This window comes from Plecotus auritus, assembly GCF_963455305.1.
Source record: "Plecotus auritus genome assembly, chromosome: 1".
Taxonomy (NCBI): Eukaryota; Metazoa; Chordata; class Mammalia; order Chiroptera; family Vespertilionidae; genus Plecotus; species Plecotus auritus.
In genome coordinates, this window is record NC_137770.1 from 71,050,699 (window position 1) to 71,065,786 (window position 15,088).

General features: G+C 40.5%; 1 protein-coding gene across 10 annotated transcripts in view; it reads left to right on the forward strand.

Moving 5' to 3' along the window:
* ZNF106 (zinc finger protein 106) overlaps positions 1 to 15,088 on the forward strand; it is a 63,883-nt gene that overhangs the window by 3,425 nt on the left and 45,370 nt on the right. For 4 of the 10 annotated variants that reach the window (XM_080650100.1, XM_080650094.1, XM_080650098.1 and 1 more), the window contains exon 2: positions 11,229 to 11,314. The exons of the other annotated variants lie outside the window; for them this stretch is intronic. Coding sequence is in view for 3 of the 4 variants with exons in the window: in XM_080650094.1 (XP_080506220.1) it covers positions 11,261 to 11,314 (54 nt within the window). In the remaining variant the exon portion in view is untranslated. The remainder of the gene's footprint in view (positions 1 to 11,228; positions 11,315 to 15,088) is intronic. 10 annotated transcript variants of the gene reach the window in all.

The following is a 15,088-nucleotide window of genomic DNA, read 5'->3' on the forward strand; positions in this document are numbered from 1 at the left end:
AAAAAACCTGATAAAGATGCTGCAGACTAAAAAGAAAATTACACAACAGTGTGCCTAGACACAAAAAATTCCAGGCAAAATGTTAATAAATCATAATACAATATGACTAAGTGACCAAGGACAGATGGATAGGTATCTGATAGAGCAGTGGTCGGCAAACTGTGGCTCACGAGCCACATGCGGCTTGCGAGCCACGGTTTGCCGCTTTGTTGACTAATGGTTTGCCGACCACTAACCTAGACTCTCGATTCCATTAGTCAACAGAGCGGCAAGCCGCAGTTTGCCGACCACTGTGATAGAGCATGTATAGTAAAAAGTGGTAGAATCTAGGTGGTGGGTATAGAAGTATATGGGAAACAGGATGTGGGTATTCACTATAAAATTATTTTAGTATTTCTGTGTTTGAAATTTTCTAAAATACAATACAGGGAAAAAAATTAAGGGGCTATTATGATCAGATTTGTATTTTAAGGAGATTACTTATGCTGCAGTATAAGTAATTAGGAAAGCTCTGAATTACTTGAGTAGTATGAGGGGCACTGAGACCACTTAGGAGGATATTCCATGTAGGTTGGTAATTTAAAGGCAAATGTGAGTCCTTTGATATTTTTCAAGCTGTTAAAATGTTGAACTTTTGTATAGTTAAAATGTATAACTGTGGTATAGTTAACCATGAACTTAAAAGCTTCTATAATAAAGAAGTAATGAAGATGATTGTTATAGTCAGACTTGTATAAAGTAGATGAAGATGCGTGGAGTATGACAGAGATGTTTGAGAAGAATATTAGGCACTTAGCTAGGCTCACTCATTAGTGTACAGTGATTATAATTCATGTCACATAATTTTAAATTGCTATGTGGCTCTTTGGGGTTGCTTGGAATAGATGTAAATGATATGTTGAATACAGGAATGCAAACTTTTTAAACTGCTAAAGAAATGCAACAAGCTACTCAATAATACTTTTAAAATAGTGTTTATACAAGCTATCTTTGGGCTTAGGTCTTACTCTGTTATATGATGATAACTTTTAAAATATATATATATTTTTATTGATTTCAGAGAGGGAGAGAGATAGAAACATCAATGATGAGAGAGAATCACTGATTGGCTGCCTCCTGCATGTCCCCTACTGGGGATCAAGCCCGCAACCTGGGCATGTGCCCTTGACCAGAATCGAACCCAGTACCCTTCCAGGCTGACGCTCTATCCATTGAGCCAAACCAGCTAGGGCAGTGGTCGGCAAACTCATTAGTCAACAGAGCCAAATATCAACAGTACAACGATTGAAATTTCTTTTGGGAGCCAAATTTTTTAAACTTAAACTTCTTCTAACGCCACTTCTTCAAAATAGACTCTCCCAGGCCGTGGTATTTTGTGGAAGAGCCACACTCAAGGGGCCAAAGAGCCGCATGTGGCTTGCGAGCCGCAGTTTGCCGACCACAGAGCTAGGGCTATGATAATAACTTTTGCTAATACTAGTATTTTTATTATTTTGTTAGGATTGGTGTTATCCCAGTTTTGTTTTGTTTTTCTGTTATTTTTCCCTTTAGGACATAATACTTGCCAAGTTTCAGAAGTGAGTAAGGAATTGAAACCTTAGTAGTTCTAATTCTGAATTAAGGTCTGCCCTGTCCATTTCCTTGCCTGGTGATGGGTAATACAAACAGCTTCACTTGCCTGGGGCTCAACTTCTAATGCCTTTTCCTGAGTCACAGCTTTTAACTTCCTATCTTTGTTTTAGCCCTATGCTTACTAATAAAGAGTGGTTGCTGCATATACTCCTGCTAAATGTGGTTTAGGACAGATAATATAAAAATGAATGCTAGTGAGTAAAGTGCTGATGAATGCAGGAAATCACCAATCACTTGCTTTGGGATACAGGAGCCAGCCAGAATTTAGAACTAGCAATAGGACTCTTATCCAGAATAAACCTTTGAAAGTTGTAGTTATATGTTGATGTGCCCCCAAATACTTTCTGACCTCTGTTGTCAACTTAGCTAGGAGCCTTGAAACTTTCTTGGAGGCCCACTCAGCAAATTGAGGACTACCCAGAAATGCCAGTCATATTTTTGTTTCATAACCTTTTGGGCAACCTAGGGGTGATGGCAAAATTTGTTCTGTCACTGAACACTGTCTCTGTTGACCTGTCTTGCTTACCAGAAATCCATTAGTGTTCTGTCAGGGTTAAGGTGGAGGTAAAGAAAGTTATCTGGAATACAAAAAACGGGATTCTAATCTTAGTACTCCCTCCCCCCCTTAAGAAATCAATTTTTACGTTTTGTTTTCCTTCATTGTTTTATAGTATACAAGAGGCCTGGTGCATGGATTCCTGCACTGGTGGGTCCCTTAGCCTGGGCTGCAGGGATCCGGGTGAAACCGGCTCTCCAACATTCCCCGAGGGGTCCTGGATTGCGAGAGGGCGCAGGCCAGGCCGAAGGACCCCACCGGTGCATGATTGGGGCTGGGGAGAGACCACGGGAGGGCTCTAGGGCATGTCTGGCCTGTCTTGCCCAGTCCAGAGCTGGATCCCAGCAGCAAGCTAACCTACCAGTCAGAGCATCTGCCCCCTGGTGGTAAGTGCTCATCATAGCGACTAGTCAAACGGTTGGACACTTAGCATATTAGGCTTTTATTATATAGGATTATTGTCATATCAAATCTGAGTTATGTCAAAGTTCAAATATCTTAAGTACTACTGGGTTAGTTGTAATGAATGCTAGAGTTATATGAAAAGACAGATCCCTTTCTCATAGTAAGGCCAAGGAGATTAGACATACCTACCATCAAACAGCCTGTTCTTGCTTATTTCAAGGTTGTTTAAACAGTAAAATTGGATAATGTAACAATGTTGCAAATAAAGTTCTTTGACACTAAACAGTGTTTTCCAGCCTGAGTTACATAATAAATATATGGAGAAATATTCTCCTTTTTTAAAAATCCTCACCTGAGGATATGTATTGATTTGAGGGAGAGAGAGAGGGACAGAAGGAGAAAAACATCCTTGTGAGAGAGAAACATTGATTGGTTGCCTCCTGTAAGCATCCTAGTTGGGGATTGAACCCACAACCTTTTGGTATACTAGACGATGCTCCAACCAACTGAGCCACTCAGCCAGGGCAGAGAAATATCCTGATATTGATGTTTGAGATGGATTACAGTGTTACAAGATAGTCGTTATTTGGAAGGCTGTCTTGCTGACCAATTTAAGTCACTTTTGAGGAACTTCTGTTAAGGAAGGGAAGAGCATAACGAAGTACAAAATGGAGTCTCTGGAGATTCTAAGGCAATAGCTCTACTCTGTTTGCACAACTGTATTTCTTTTTATTAATAAATTATGTGGGCGATTCTGATATACTGCTTAGTTTTAGAACTTGTTTATATATTAGCAGCAGGAGGCAGGGCAGTGAGTAGAGCAGTGGGCTGAAGGGAGAAGAACAGATGTAAAGTCATGCAGGTTTATCACACTGAAGAATAGGTAACAAAAATGAAAAACAGAAATCCGTCAGGACTTAGCATCTAAGTATGGGACTCTGAAGGGGAAAAAAATCAATAATATGGTTTTTACTGTTGGAATGGTACTTGTATTGACAGAATAGTAATTAGGATGTTAAGAAAAGGTACTTAATTACAGGATTTTTAGGCTATTATGACTAAGGCATATCATAGATATTTCTCATAGTTACTTGGAGAAAATTGGAAAGATTTTAGAGTGGGTGTATATAAAAGGTATGGGGAAAGGTAAGGTGGTTAAAGTGAGGACAGCAGTTGAATTTTATACACTTACTTTACTTAACCACTCAAGCAGTTGGAGCTCTGAGTTGTGTGGTCTCATGTATAAGGCTGAGAAGGAATTTCAGTATTCAGAAAGATTCATGGAATTCATATATTTACCCATTTTAAGAATGTACAGATTAAAATTCCTTTGTATTTGGCTGGAATCATATCAACCTAGTGTTTAAACAATAGGTTTTCCTTATTGATTAAATACTTTTTGATTTTTTTGCAAAAGTGACAATGAATTCACTTAAAACATGTGGATTAGAAACATGGAGCTCATTAAAAGAAAAAGTAAATAAAAAGAGGGAGCCTTTGGTTAAAAGCTTGATAGAGGATGATTTTACTGTATGATTTCATTTCTTTATCCATTTACTAGGAGGTGATGTATTTGGTTTTATTAAATAGAAACACAATTTGTATTTTATTTAAATATATTTTTTATTAATTTCAGAGAAGGATGGGGAGAGAGAGATAGAAACATCAATGATGAGAGAGAATCATTGATCAACTGCCTCCTGCATGTCCCTCTCTGGGGATGGAGCTGCAACCCCAGGCCCCACCCAGGGCCCTGACGGGAACTGAAACCTCTTGGTTCATATGTTGACATTCAACCACTGAGCCACACTGGTGAGCCACAGTTTGTATTTTAGTACTTAGTTTTTTTTCTTTTGTTTTTGTTGTGTGTGTGTGTGTGTGTGTTTTTATAAGGGGACATTTTTTTTATTGGGTAAATTACAGAGGTAGAAAAAGTAATTCCTAGAAGAAATGGGCTTAGGAAACAAGTTACAGAGGTAAAGGAAGGGCCCTTGGAGCTTGGGAGTGGAAGCTAATGGTAAAGTGCCTGGGGTAGGGAGGGGGAGAGGGAAGAGAAAGGGAAAGCCCTGGGTGTGCCGGGCCCTCTGTCCTAAGGGTTTTCAGGGTAGAGGTTTTAGGGTGGGAATCCCAGGGGAAAATCTCAATAGAATATTCAGGAGCTTTCTAGGTGTGTCCTTTCAGAGTTGTGGTCTCCACTAATTGATTGGCCAGCACCAGGGCAGGGTCATTATTCCATGCAGCTGGTCCTCCTGAGGCTGGTTTTGTTGCTTATCTGGGCCTGGAGCTGAAATACAACTGAGGCATATATGTTACCTATAGGGAGGAAAGGTCTGGAGGTCAAACCTCACCACTAGCTATATGCTAGGGAGGAAAAGTCACCCTGGGGGTGCGGTTCCACCCTACAATTTCCACTGTGCTTAGTTTTTTTATTTTATTTATTATTTATTTATTTATTTATTTATTTATTTATTTTTTAAATAAATCTTTATTGTTCAGATTATTACAGGTGTTCCTCTTTTTTTCCCCCATAGCTTCCCTCCACCTGATTCCCCACCCCACCCCATGCCCTTACCCCCCGCCACTGTCTTCGTCCATAGGTGTAAGCTCTTTGTCCAATCTCTTCCCGCACCCCTCACACCCCCTCCCCCCTGAGAATTGTCAGTCCACTCCCTTTTTATGTCCCTGATTCTATTATATTCACCAGTCCATTCTGTTCTTCAGATTTTTTATTCACTTGATTTTTAGATTCACTTGTTGGTAGATATGTATTTGATGTCACTTTGTTGTTCATAATTTTTATCTTTACCTTTTTCTTATTCTTCCTCTTCTTAAAGAACACCCTTCAGCATTTCATGTAATCCTGGTTTGGTGGTGATGAACTCCTTTAGCTTTTTCTTGTCTGTGAAGCTCTTTATCTGACCTTCCATTCTGAATGATAGCTTTGCTGAGTAGAGTAATCTTGGTTGTAGGTTCTTGCTGTTCATCACTTTGAATATTTCTTGCCACTCCCTTCTGGCCTGCATAGTTTCTGTTGAGAAATCAGCTGACAGTCGTATGGGTGCTCCCTTGTAGGTAACTAACCGTTTTTCTCTTGCTGCTTTCAAGATTCTCTCTTTGTCTTTTGCCCTTGGCATTTTAATTATGATGTGTCTTGGTGTGGTCCTCTTTGGATTCCTCTTGTATGGGGTTCTGTGTGCTTCCTGAACTTGTAAGTCTATTTCTTTCACCAGGTAGGGAAAGTTTTCTGTCATTATTTCTTCTAATAAGTTTTCAGTATTTTGCTCTCTCTCTTCTTCTGGCACCCCAAAAATTCGGATGTTGGTACGCTTAAAGTTGTCCCAGAGGCTCCTTACACTATCTTCATATTTTTGGATTTTTTCTTTTTGTTTTTCTGGTTGGGTGTTTTTTGTTTCCTCATATTTCAGATCTTTGGTTTGATTCTTGGGGTACGTTGATCTACAGTTGAGTTTCTGTATATTCTTTATTTCAGACAGTATATGCTTAATTTCTGACTGGTCCTTTTCCATTTTTTTGGTATTCTCATTAAGATCCTTAAAGGTCTCACTAAGTTCCTCAGCGGTTTTTAGAATATTCTTGAGTAACCTTATAAATGTGGTTCTGAACTCTATGTCGTCCAGTAGTTTGCTTTCTTCCATTTCTCTCATTCGTGACGTGTTTCTTGGTCTCCGCATTTTGCTGCTTCCTTGTGTTGATGGAGTGGCTTTGTGTGGTAGGTGACCTATAGGGGCCAGTAGCTCAGCCTCCCCAATCACCTGAGGTGGACACCTTTGGTACACCCCTTTGTGGGCTGAGTGCAAAGTCTTAGTGTAGTTAAGCCTTGATTGCTGTTGGTACACTGGGAGGAATTGACCTCCAGGCCAATTGGCTGTGAGGACCCGCTGTGTCTATAATTGGAAGAACTGCTGCGCTGGAGACACGCTTATGGTGCAGGACTTGTTTCAGTGGGGCTTTGGTGCTCACTGAGTCTGCCTCTTGAATGTGTCACTTATGGATGTGAGGAGTTGAAATCTGGTGTCTCACACTGTCCACTAGGTACACTGGCTTCTGGATCTCCAGTGGGGTGTAGGTCAGCTACTGTCTGAGGCCACCCAGCAGGCGCTACAGCGAGAACTACAGTTTTCTCCTCTTTGCTTGGGGTTTGGAGGTTTTGGAGCTGTCTGACCTGGGCTGCAAGTTTGCTAGGTTAAGCTACAATAGGGCAGACCATTCATATGCTAAAGCCGCTGCTTGGAGCTTGGGTGGGTTTGTAGGTTGTGCAGGGCGGGGTCTCAGGGCGTGACTAGGCTAGGGCGTGGCAAACAGCGATGGCTGCCAGTAAGCCGGCTCTGCGTCTCCCACCGTGTCCCTGTGTCCCGCGCCCCAGCACAGTAAACAATTATTCCTGCGCGCAGCCCTGCAAGCAAACCTCCCTCACTTTCCGACCCCACGGCAGACAGTCCAGCTTCTCCCCGTAGGAGTTTGGGTCCCCCGCGTCTCCCCAGAAACTGGAGTTCGGAGTAATCGGGAGCTTATCTCCCTTCGGGTTGAAAACAGCAGTGCTCCCGATTCGGGCGTCTCCGTACCTCAGCTTTTCTGCGCTTGTGCACCCCTCAATGCTGTTTGCTCTTTCCTTCTAGTTGTAGAACTTCCACTCAACCAGCTTTCCAGTGGTTCTGGGTGATAGACGTTTTGTCTTTTAGTTGTAGTTTTGAAATAGTTGTGCGAGGCAGCAGTTTAGGTGTTTACCTACGCCGCCATCTTGGATCCTCTCTCTTAGTTTTTAATTGAGTAAATTTGTAAAAACTCCACAAGGACTGCTATTGCTTGTGCCAGAAAGTCACTTTTTTTTATTATTGTTAATCCTCGCCCAGGATTTAAAATATATATATATATATATATATATATATATATATATATATATATGTGTGTGTGTGTGTGTGTGTGTATATGTGTGTATATGTGTGTGTGTGTGTGTGTGTGTGTGTATACACATACATATGTATATATTGATTTTTACAGAGAGGGAGGGAGAGAGATAGTTAGAAACATCAATGAGAGAGAAACATTGACCAGCTGCCTTCTGCATGCCTCCAACTGGGGATTAAGCCCGCAACCAAGGTACATGCCCTTGACCGAAATCAAACCCCGGACCCTTCAGTCCATGGACCGATGCTCTATCCATTGTGCCAAACCAGTTAGGGCAGGATTTTTTTTTTTTTTTTGTAATATTTTTATTGATTTCAGAGAGAAAGGGAGAGGGAGAGAGAGACAGAAACATCAGTGATGAGAGACTCATTGATCCGCTGCTTCCTGCATGCCCGCTACTGGGGATGGAGCCGACAACCCAGGCATGTGCCCTTGAGTGGAGTCGAACCTGCGACTCTTCAGTCCACAGGCCACTGCTCTATCCACTGAGCCAAACCGGCTAGAGCCAGGATATTTTTTTCCATTGCTTTTCAGAGAGTGGAAGGGGAGGGAGGGAAGTGTGGAGTAGGGGGAAGAGAGAGAGAGAAAGAGAGAAAGATCAATGTGAGAGACACAATGACTGGTTGTCTCCTGCACTCCCCTCACCCTCCCACCTGCAACCCAGGTACGTGCTCTTGACTGGGAATTGAATCTGCAGCCCTTTGGTCTATGGGCTAACGCTCAAACCACTGAGCACACAGGCCAGGGTGAAAGTCATACTCTTTCATTGACTATTGCTTCTAAATTTTTTGTTCCTGTTTTGCTTTGATGGTTAATAACTTGAAGCAGTATTAAAAACATTTCTGGACATAATTCCTAACCACTATTTCCCCAACTTTTAGGACAGTGCTTGGTGTTCAGTAAATGCTTATTGAAGGAAGTAACCAAATACTGCATGTAAACAGTAATTATAATTAAAGTTGAAGTAAATGCTAGGATATAAGGGAATTAGAAGAATAATTATGCTTTGAGGCTTAGCACCAGTTTTATTTATGTTAATTTTAAGATTTAGGAGGTTATTAGCAATATTGGAAGCCTAAATAATACCGTACGTATCCATAAAGGTGTGCTTCTTTGTTTTATTAGTTGACATTCCGCTTTTTCAAATGTACACATTTTTTAAACTGATTTTTTTAGAGAGAGAGAGAAACCTCAGTGTGAAAGTGAAACATCCATTGACCGCCTCCTGCATGTCCCCTATGGAAATTGTACCCAGCCAAGTGAGCCACACCGGCCAGGGCTCAAATGAATAAAATTTTAACTGTAATCTTATTTTGGTGTTTTGTACTTTGTTACTGAATAAAATTATTTTAGACATTAAGTAGTGGTCTGAAGTGGGTTGCAATAGCAAGGAAACTGCTGAGTGACCAAGAGAAGTAGAGAACCTTAGGCCTCTTCTCATTGGCCCTTCTACCATGTTGTCTAGGAGTTACAGATTAAATTAGGATAGTTTATAACTTCATTACCTCACAGTTTTTAGTCCCCTAAGGAACAAAGCCAGGCAAGGAGGCAGATAGATCTATTAGAGCCTGGTGTGTGTGTGTGTACAGGAAAACAGTGCTGCTTGAAGAGGGATTAAATTATCAAGTAGAGTGTCTTTGCAGGGACTCAAGAGGAGAGTACGGAGGATTATAAAATAGAAAATCAATCTCTGGTCTTAATCCAAACCCCAGCATTTACCCAGATCTCTATCTCACATTTAATAGCCCCAGATAGTTGCATTTGGAACAATTCAACAAATACTTACGGAATACCTGCAGGGTACCAGGTACTGAGTGCTAGACCTGTGCTAGTGAACAAAACATACAAAGTCCCTGTTCTTGTGGCACTTAATTTTTAAATGGGGCAAATAGAGAATAACAAATATACTATGTCAGGTAGTAAAAGGTGTTTGTTTCAGGTATTTTTTGCTGTGTAACAATGTACCCCAAAATTTGCTGACTTAAAACAACAATTTTATTGTTTCTGACAATTCCGTTGGTTGACAAGGGCTCATCTGCATGGTTCTTTAACTGGTCTTAGGATCCCTCATTGGCAGATGGCTTTAGAACACTTGACATAGCTTACTCACCCAACACGGTTGTTAGGTAATCCTGGTTGTTTGGGTGCTCAACTGAGGCCTCAGTTTTTTTCCTCTTGGCCTCTCCTTTTGGCTTGGTCTTCTCACAGCATGATGGCTGTGTTGTAAGAGGGAGTTTTCCAAGTGTGCAAAGGCAGAAGCTGCAGCTTTTTTTAAGGCCCAGTGTCACTTCCATTACATTTTATTGGTCAAAACAGATCACAGGGAGGGAAAATGGACTCACCCTTTTTAAAATATATATATATATATATATTTTTACTGATTTCAGAGAGGAAGGGAGAGGGAGAGAGAGATAGAAACATCAATGATGAGAGAGAATCATTGATTGACTGCCTCCTGCATGCCCCCTACTAGGGACCGAGCCTGCAACTCAGGCATGTGCCCTTGACCAGAATCAAACCTGGGACCCTTCAGTCCGCAGGCTGATGCTCTATCCACTGAGCCAAACCAGCTAGGGCTGGGCTCACCTTTTGATAGGTGGTGATAACAAGATCACATTGCAAAAGAGTACATGGGGTGGAAGATATGGCTGTGACCATCTATGGAAACAATCTACCACAGTGCTATTAAAAAATTAAGCAGGTTAATAGGGGAATAGTGGAAATGAGGGTTAGAAAGTATTCTGTAGGAGATCAGGGAAGGCCTCCTTGATGAGGCTGCATGAGAGAGTGAGCCATGAGAACCATAAAGACATCTTAGGGAAGAATATTTCATGCAGAGAGAACAGGAAATATAGAAGCCTTGGGTAGGAGAATCACTGGTGTGAGCAAGAAATAGCAGGGAGGGCAATGAGTGGAGGGATAGAGGGAGACTGGTAGGGCATGGAGTCAGAGAGAAAGTGAGAAACAGACTTTGTAGCTCGTGACCATGGACTTTGGATCTTCTCTGAATGAGGTGGGAATCTATTGAAAGATTCTGAGCAGAGGAATTATGTGATCTGACTTAAATTTTAAAAGAATCTCATTCTGAGAATCTCTGGCTACTGTTTTGAGAATAGACTGTAAAAGGATAAGAGTAGAAATAGGAAGTCAAATCAGTAGACTAGTGCCTTGTGATGATATGCTAAGTAATGAGGAATAGTTGGGTTTTGGATATATTTCTCTTTTTTTTTTTAATATATTTTATTGATTTTTTACAGAGAGGAAGGGAGAGGGATAGAGAGTTAGAAACATCGATGAGAGAGAAGCATCGATCAGCTGCCTCCTGCACACCTCCTACTGGGGATGTGCCTGCAACCAAGGTACATGCCCTTGACCGAAATCGAACCTGGGACCCTTCAGTCCCCAGGCTGACGCTCTATCCACTGAGCCAAACCAGCTAGGGCGAGTTTGGGATATATTTCAAGGTGGGACAGGATATGCTGGTGAGGGTGGATATGGGGTGAGAAAGAGGGACCAAGGATGATTCTCAAAGTTTTTGCCCTACGTTCCTGGAAAATTGCAATTTTCATTTACCAAGATGAGAAGACTGGGGGAGGAACATGGTGGAGGTGAGGGAGTTGCAAAACTTGTATTTTTGGCCAAGCTAAGAAGAATCTAAGAAGACATCTGGGGGGGAAAAAGGTTACTAAATGTTACTTCCTCATTGCAGGTGTGACGTTGAGTGCTTCAGATCTGGTCACTATGGTACGAGAACGAAAATGCATATTGTGCAACATTGTGTACAGCTCAAAAAAGGTAATAATAGAAGAGGGAGAATCTGAGACTTTGTGACTGGTCTTTTTTGTTGTTAATCCTCATTGATTTTTAGAGAGTAGAAGGGAGGGGAGGAGGGGGAGAGAGAGAGAAGCATCAATGTGAGAGAGACACATTGACTGGTTGCCTCATGCACATACGCCCACCAGGGTGGGGAATAAACCTGCAACCCAGGTATGTGCCCTTGACCAAGAATTGAACCCGAGACCTTTTGGCACAGGGGCCGATGCATTACCACTGAACCACATGGCCAGGGCATGACTGGTCATTTTTTCAGAGACATCATATGAAATTTATAGATGGGTAAAAGCTTTTATTTTTTAAAAATCTTTATTGTTGGAAGTATTGCATATGTCTCCTCCCTTCCCCTATTGACCCCTTCTAGCCTGCCCAATGGGTAAAAGCTTTTAATGCTATCTTATTTATGCTTCTTTCTTAAACCATAGTCTCATTCCACTGGTTCTTTCTCATTACTGCCTCATAAAGCCAGTAACTATATTATTAAACCTCTACCCAGAATTTGAGGATACTCAAAAGTAGATAATAAAGAGAAATTTAGTTAATAGTTATGGAGAAAATACCTTAACATTTAAGTTATTTGAGATTATACTACTTTCTAATTAGCTGAGAATATCTAAGGATACAGCATTATGTTCACCTGCATTCCGTTTCTGCCTGTGCTTGTGAAAAGTGCTGCGCAGCAGAAATGGTGTTAATAATATCCTAGATGTCCACAGGGTGGGGGTATTGCACCAAGAAAAACAGACATTTTTAAGAACTAAAAGAATTTCCCTGTGCCTTAGGGAAATTAGCTGCAAGTTGTCTCACTTTTTGCTTTTTCTTGCCTTTATCCTTTGCTTTCAAAGTAGTGCAGTGCAGCTAGCTTAAATATTGAGGAATTTTTTTCTCTATTCTTTTAGGGCGTTCTTTAATATTGGGAATTCAGATAACTGGGAAGATTATTGTGAGCTATCATGAAAAATATTTGGAAGTAAGATGGTTTGAAAGAAATAGAGAAGAGATTTTGGGTGGGAGAATGTGTACAAAGATACAGAGGTATAATGGCATATAACAGTTCTAGGAGTTGGTAAGAAGGCTCATCTGATTAAAACAGTTTTGTCTTGGGGATGGTGGGATTGTAATTTCATTTGTAATGTAAGTGGAGACAGTAAACAGTGCTGAATGCAAGACTGAGGGGTTTGACTATGATCCATTGAGTAGGCTGGGATGAAGAATTTTTTTTCCTTACAGGATTTCTGTTAGTGATGAAAAAGTAAGTTGAGCTTTCAAAATCATGTTTAATAATATACCTGCTGCCTTTTACAAAAGTAAAAAACAAAACAAACTGCTTTTCTAGTTTTAAAAAATTTAGATCAGGGTTTATACAAATTTTCAATAAACAAAAATCCCTTATGGCTACTTTCAGATTGGAGGGTTGGGAAACTCATAAAGTGTGAGGTACATAGATAGACACTCAGAGGTGTGAACTCAGATTTTGATGGAGTAGCAGCCCTATCTTGTGATATTTCATAATTTTGTTATTTTGACACAATTTTGTTATTTTAAGTCTTTTCTTCTACTCTGGTTTGAAACATATTTTAATATCTTCACACTTTTATATGGGTCATAATGAAGTTAAATCAAGGACTGGGACTATCCTTAGGCAAAGCCAACTACAGGCCTTTAAGCAAGGGAATGGCATGATTTAAGTGTTAAGATTAATGTGGTCTAAGAAATTAGCATAATAGGTTAATTGAAAGAAATAGCTCTGATACTATTTTTATTTTTTATTATTATTTAAAAAATATATTTTATTGATTTTTTTACAGAGTGGAAGAGAGAGGGAGAGAGAGTTAGAAACATCCATGAGAGAGAAACATCAATCAGCTGCCTCCTGCACACTCCCTACTGGGGATGTGCCTGCAACCAAGGTACATGCCCTTGACTGGAATCGAACCTGGGACCCTTGAGTCTGCAGGCTGACACTCTATCCACTGAGCCAAACCGGTTAGGGCTCTGATACTATTTTTAGATAGATCATGAACAACTTATGTTGAAGCAGTGCTCTCTCTAGTTTCCCAAAGTAGTGTAACCCTGGTTTTTCCAAATACACTGTGGAGGAGAAAGGAATCTTAGGTTGACTTTAAGTATGAGCTGTTTACTCCATCCCTGAGTATCTTGATATTCATTAATTTATCAAAGACTGAAAAGCCCTCAAGTTAAAAAATACATATTTAAAAAGTTGTTTTATTTTTTTTTAAATATTTTTATTGATTTCAGAGAGGGAGAGAGAGGGAGGGAGAGATAGAAACATCAATGATAAGAGAGAATCATTGATTGGCTGCCTCCTGCATATCCAACACTGGGGATCAAGCCCACAACCCGGGTATGTGCCCTGACTGGGAATCGAATCGTGACCGCCTGGTTCATAGGTCGACGCTCAACCACTGAGCCATGCCGGGCGGGCAAAAAAAAGTTTTAAAATATTATATACTGTTTCCAGATATGTGTGCCCATCAAATTCCCCCATCTCCCTCCCCCTCTTTAAAGAAAACATAATACTGCTTTGGCCAGGGTGGTTTGGTTGAGTGTCCTCCCGTGCACCAAAAGATCGCTGGTTCAATTCCCAGTCAGGGCACATGCCCAGGTCACATGCTCAGGTCATGGGCTTGTTCTCCAGTTGGGGTGTGTGCAGGAGGCAACCGATAAATGTTTCTCACATCAGTGTTTCTCTCTTTCTCTCTCCCTCTCCCTTCCTCTCTCTTTCTAAAAAAGCAATAAAAAAGTTTAAAATAAAGCAAACAAAAACATGATACTGCCCTGGCCTGGTGGCTCAGTTGGTTGTAGTATTATCCGTGCACCAAAAAGTTGTGGGTTTGATCTCCAGTTGGGGCACGTGCGAGAGGCAACCCCTCTCTCCCTTCCTCTCTTTCAAACAAACAAACAAACAAACAAACAAATAAATAAATAAAATCAATAAAAACATATTCTTGGGTGAGGATTAAAAGACACACACATAATACTGATTAATATAAAAGGATCTAAATAGAAGCTTGGTAACTGAGCAGGTATGTGTTGCTTTAATCTTGTGCCTGGAGATCTTTACCAGTTATTTTGAGAACTCAGTTGGGTTTCTATTGGCATTAATTCCTCAAAGCAAGATGGGAGAGAATTTCATATGTAAATTTAGGAAAAGATTTGGGAAATGTTTTAGTCAATCACCTCACCTTAAAATTAATTTTGAATGATAACATTTTTATAATTGAAATAGAATGAAGAATTAGGTTTTATATCAGAGAATAAGTTTCAGTGAATACAGTTATGGTCAGGAATGGTTTCAGTGCAAGGAACAGAATCCAGTTAAATTTAGCCCAATGAAAGAAGATTTGGCATATGTTAAGTCTTTAAAAAATTATTTATTGACTTTAGGGGGGGCGGGGAGGAAAAGAGGGAGGGTGGGGGGGGGGAGAGAGAGAGAGACAAACATCAATTTTTATGTTTCACTTATTTATGAATTCATTGGTTTATTCTTGTATGTGCCCTGACAGATTGAACCCGAAACCTTGGCACGTAGGGACAGTGCTCTAACCAACTGATCTACCTAACCAGGGCCTTGGCATATTTAACATAATCCAAGGAAAAAACTGAACAATCAACAGGGATTTGAGCAGTTGTTGTGTATTGTTCATGGATTTTTTTTCATTCTGTGTTATGCCACTAACTCAACTCAGTTTTCAGTTCTAACTATTTATTCTA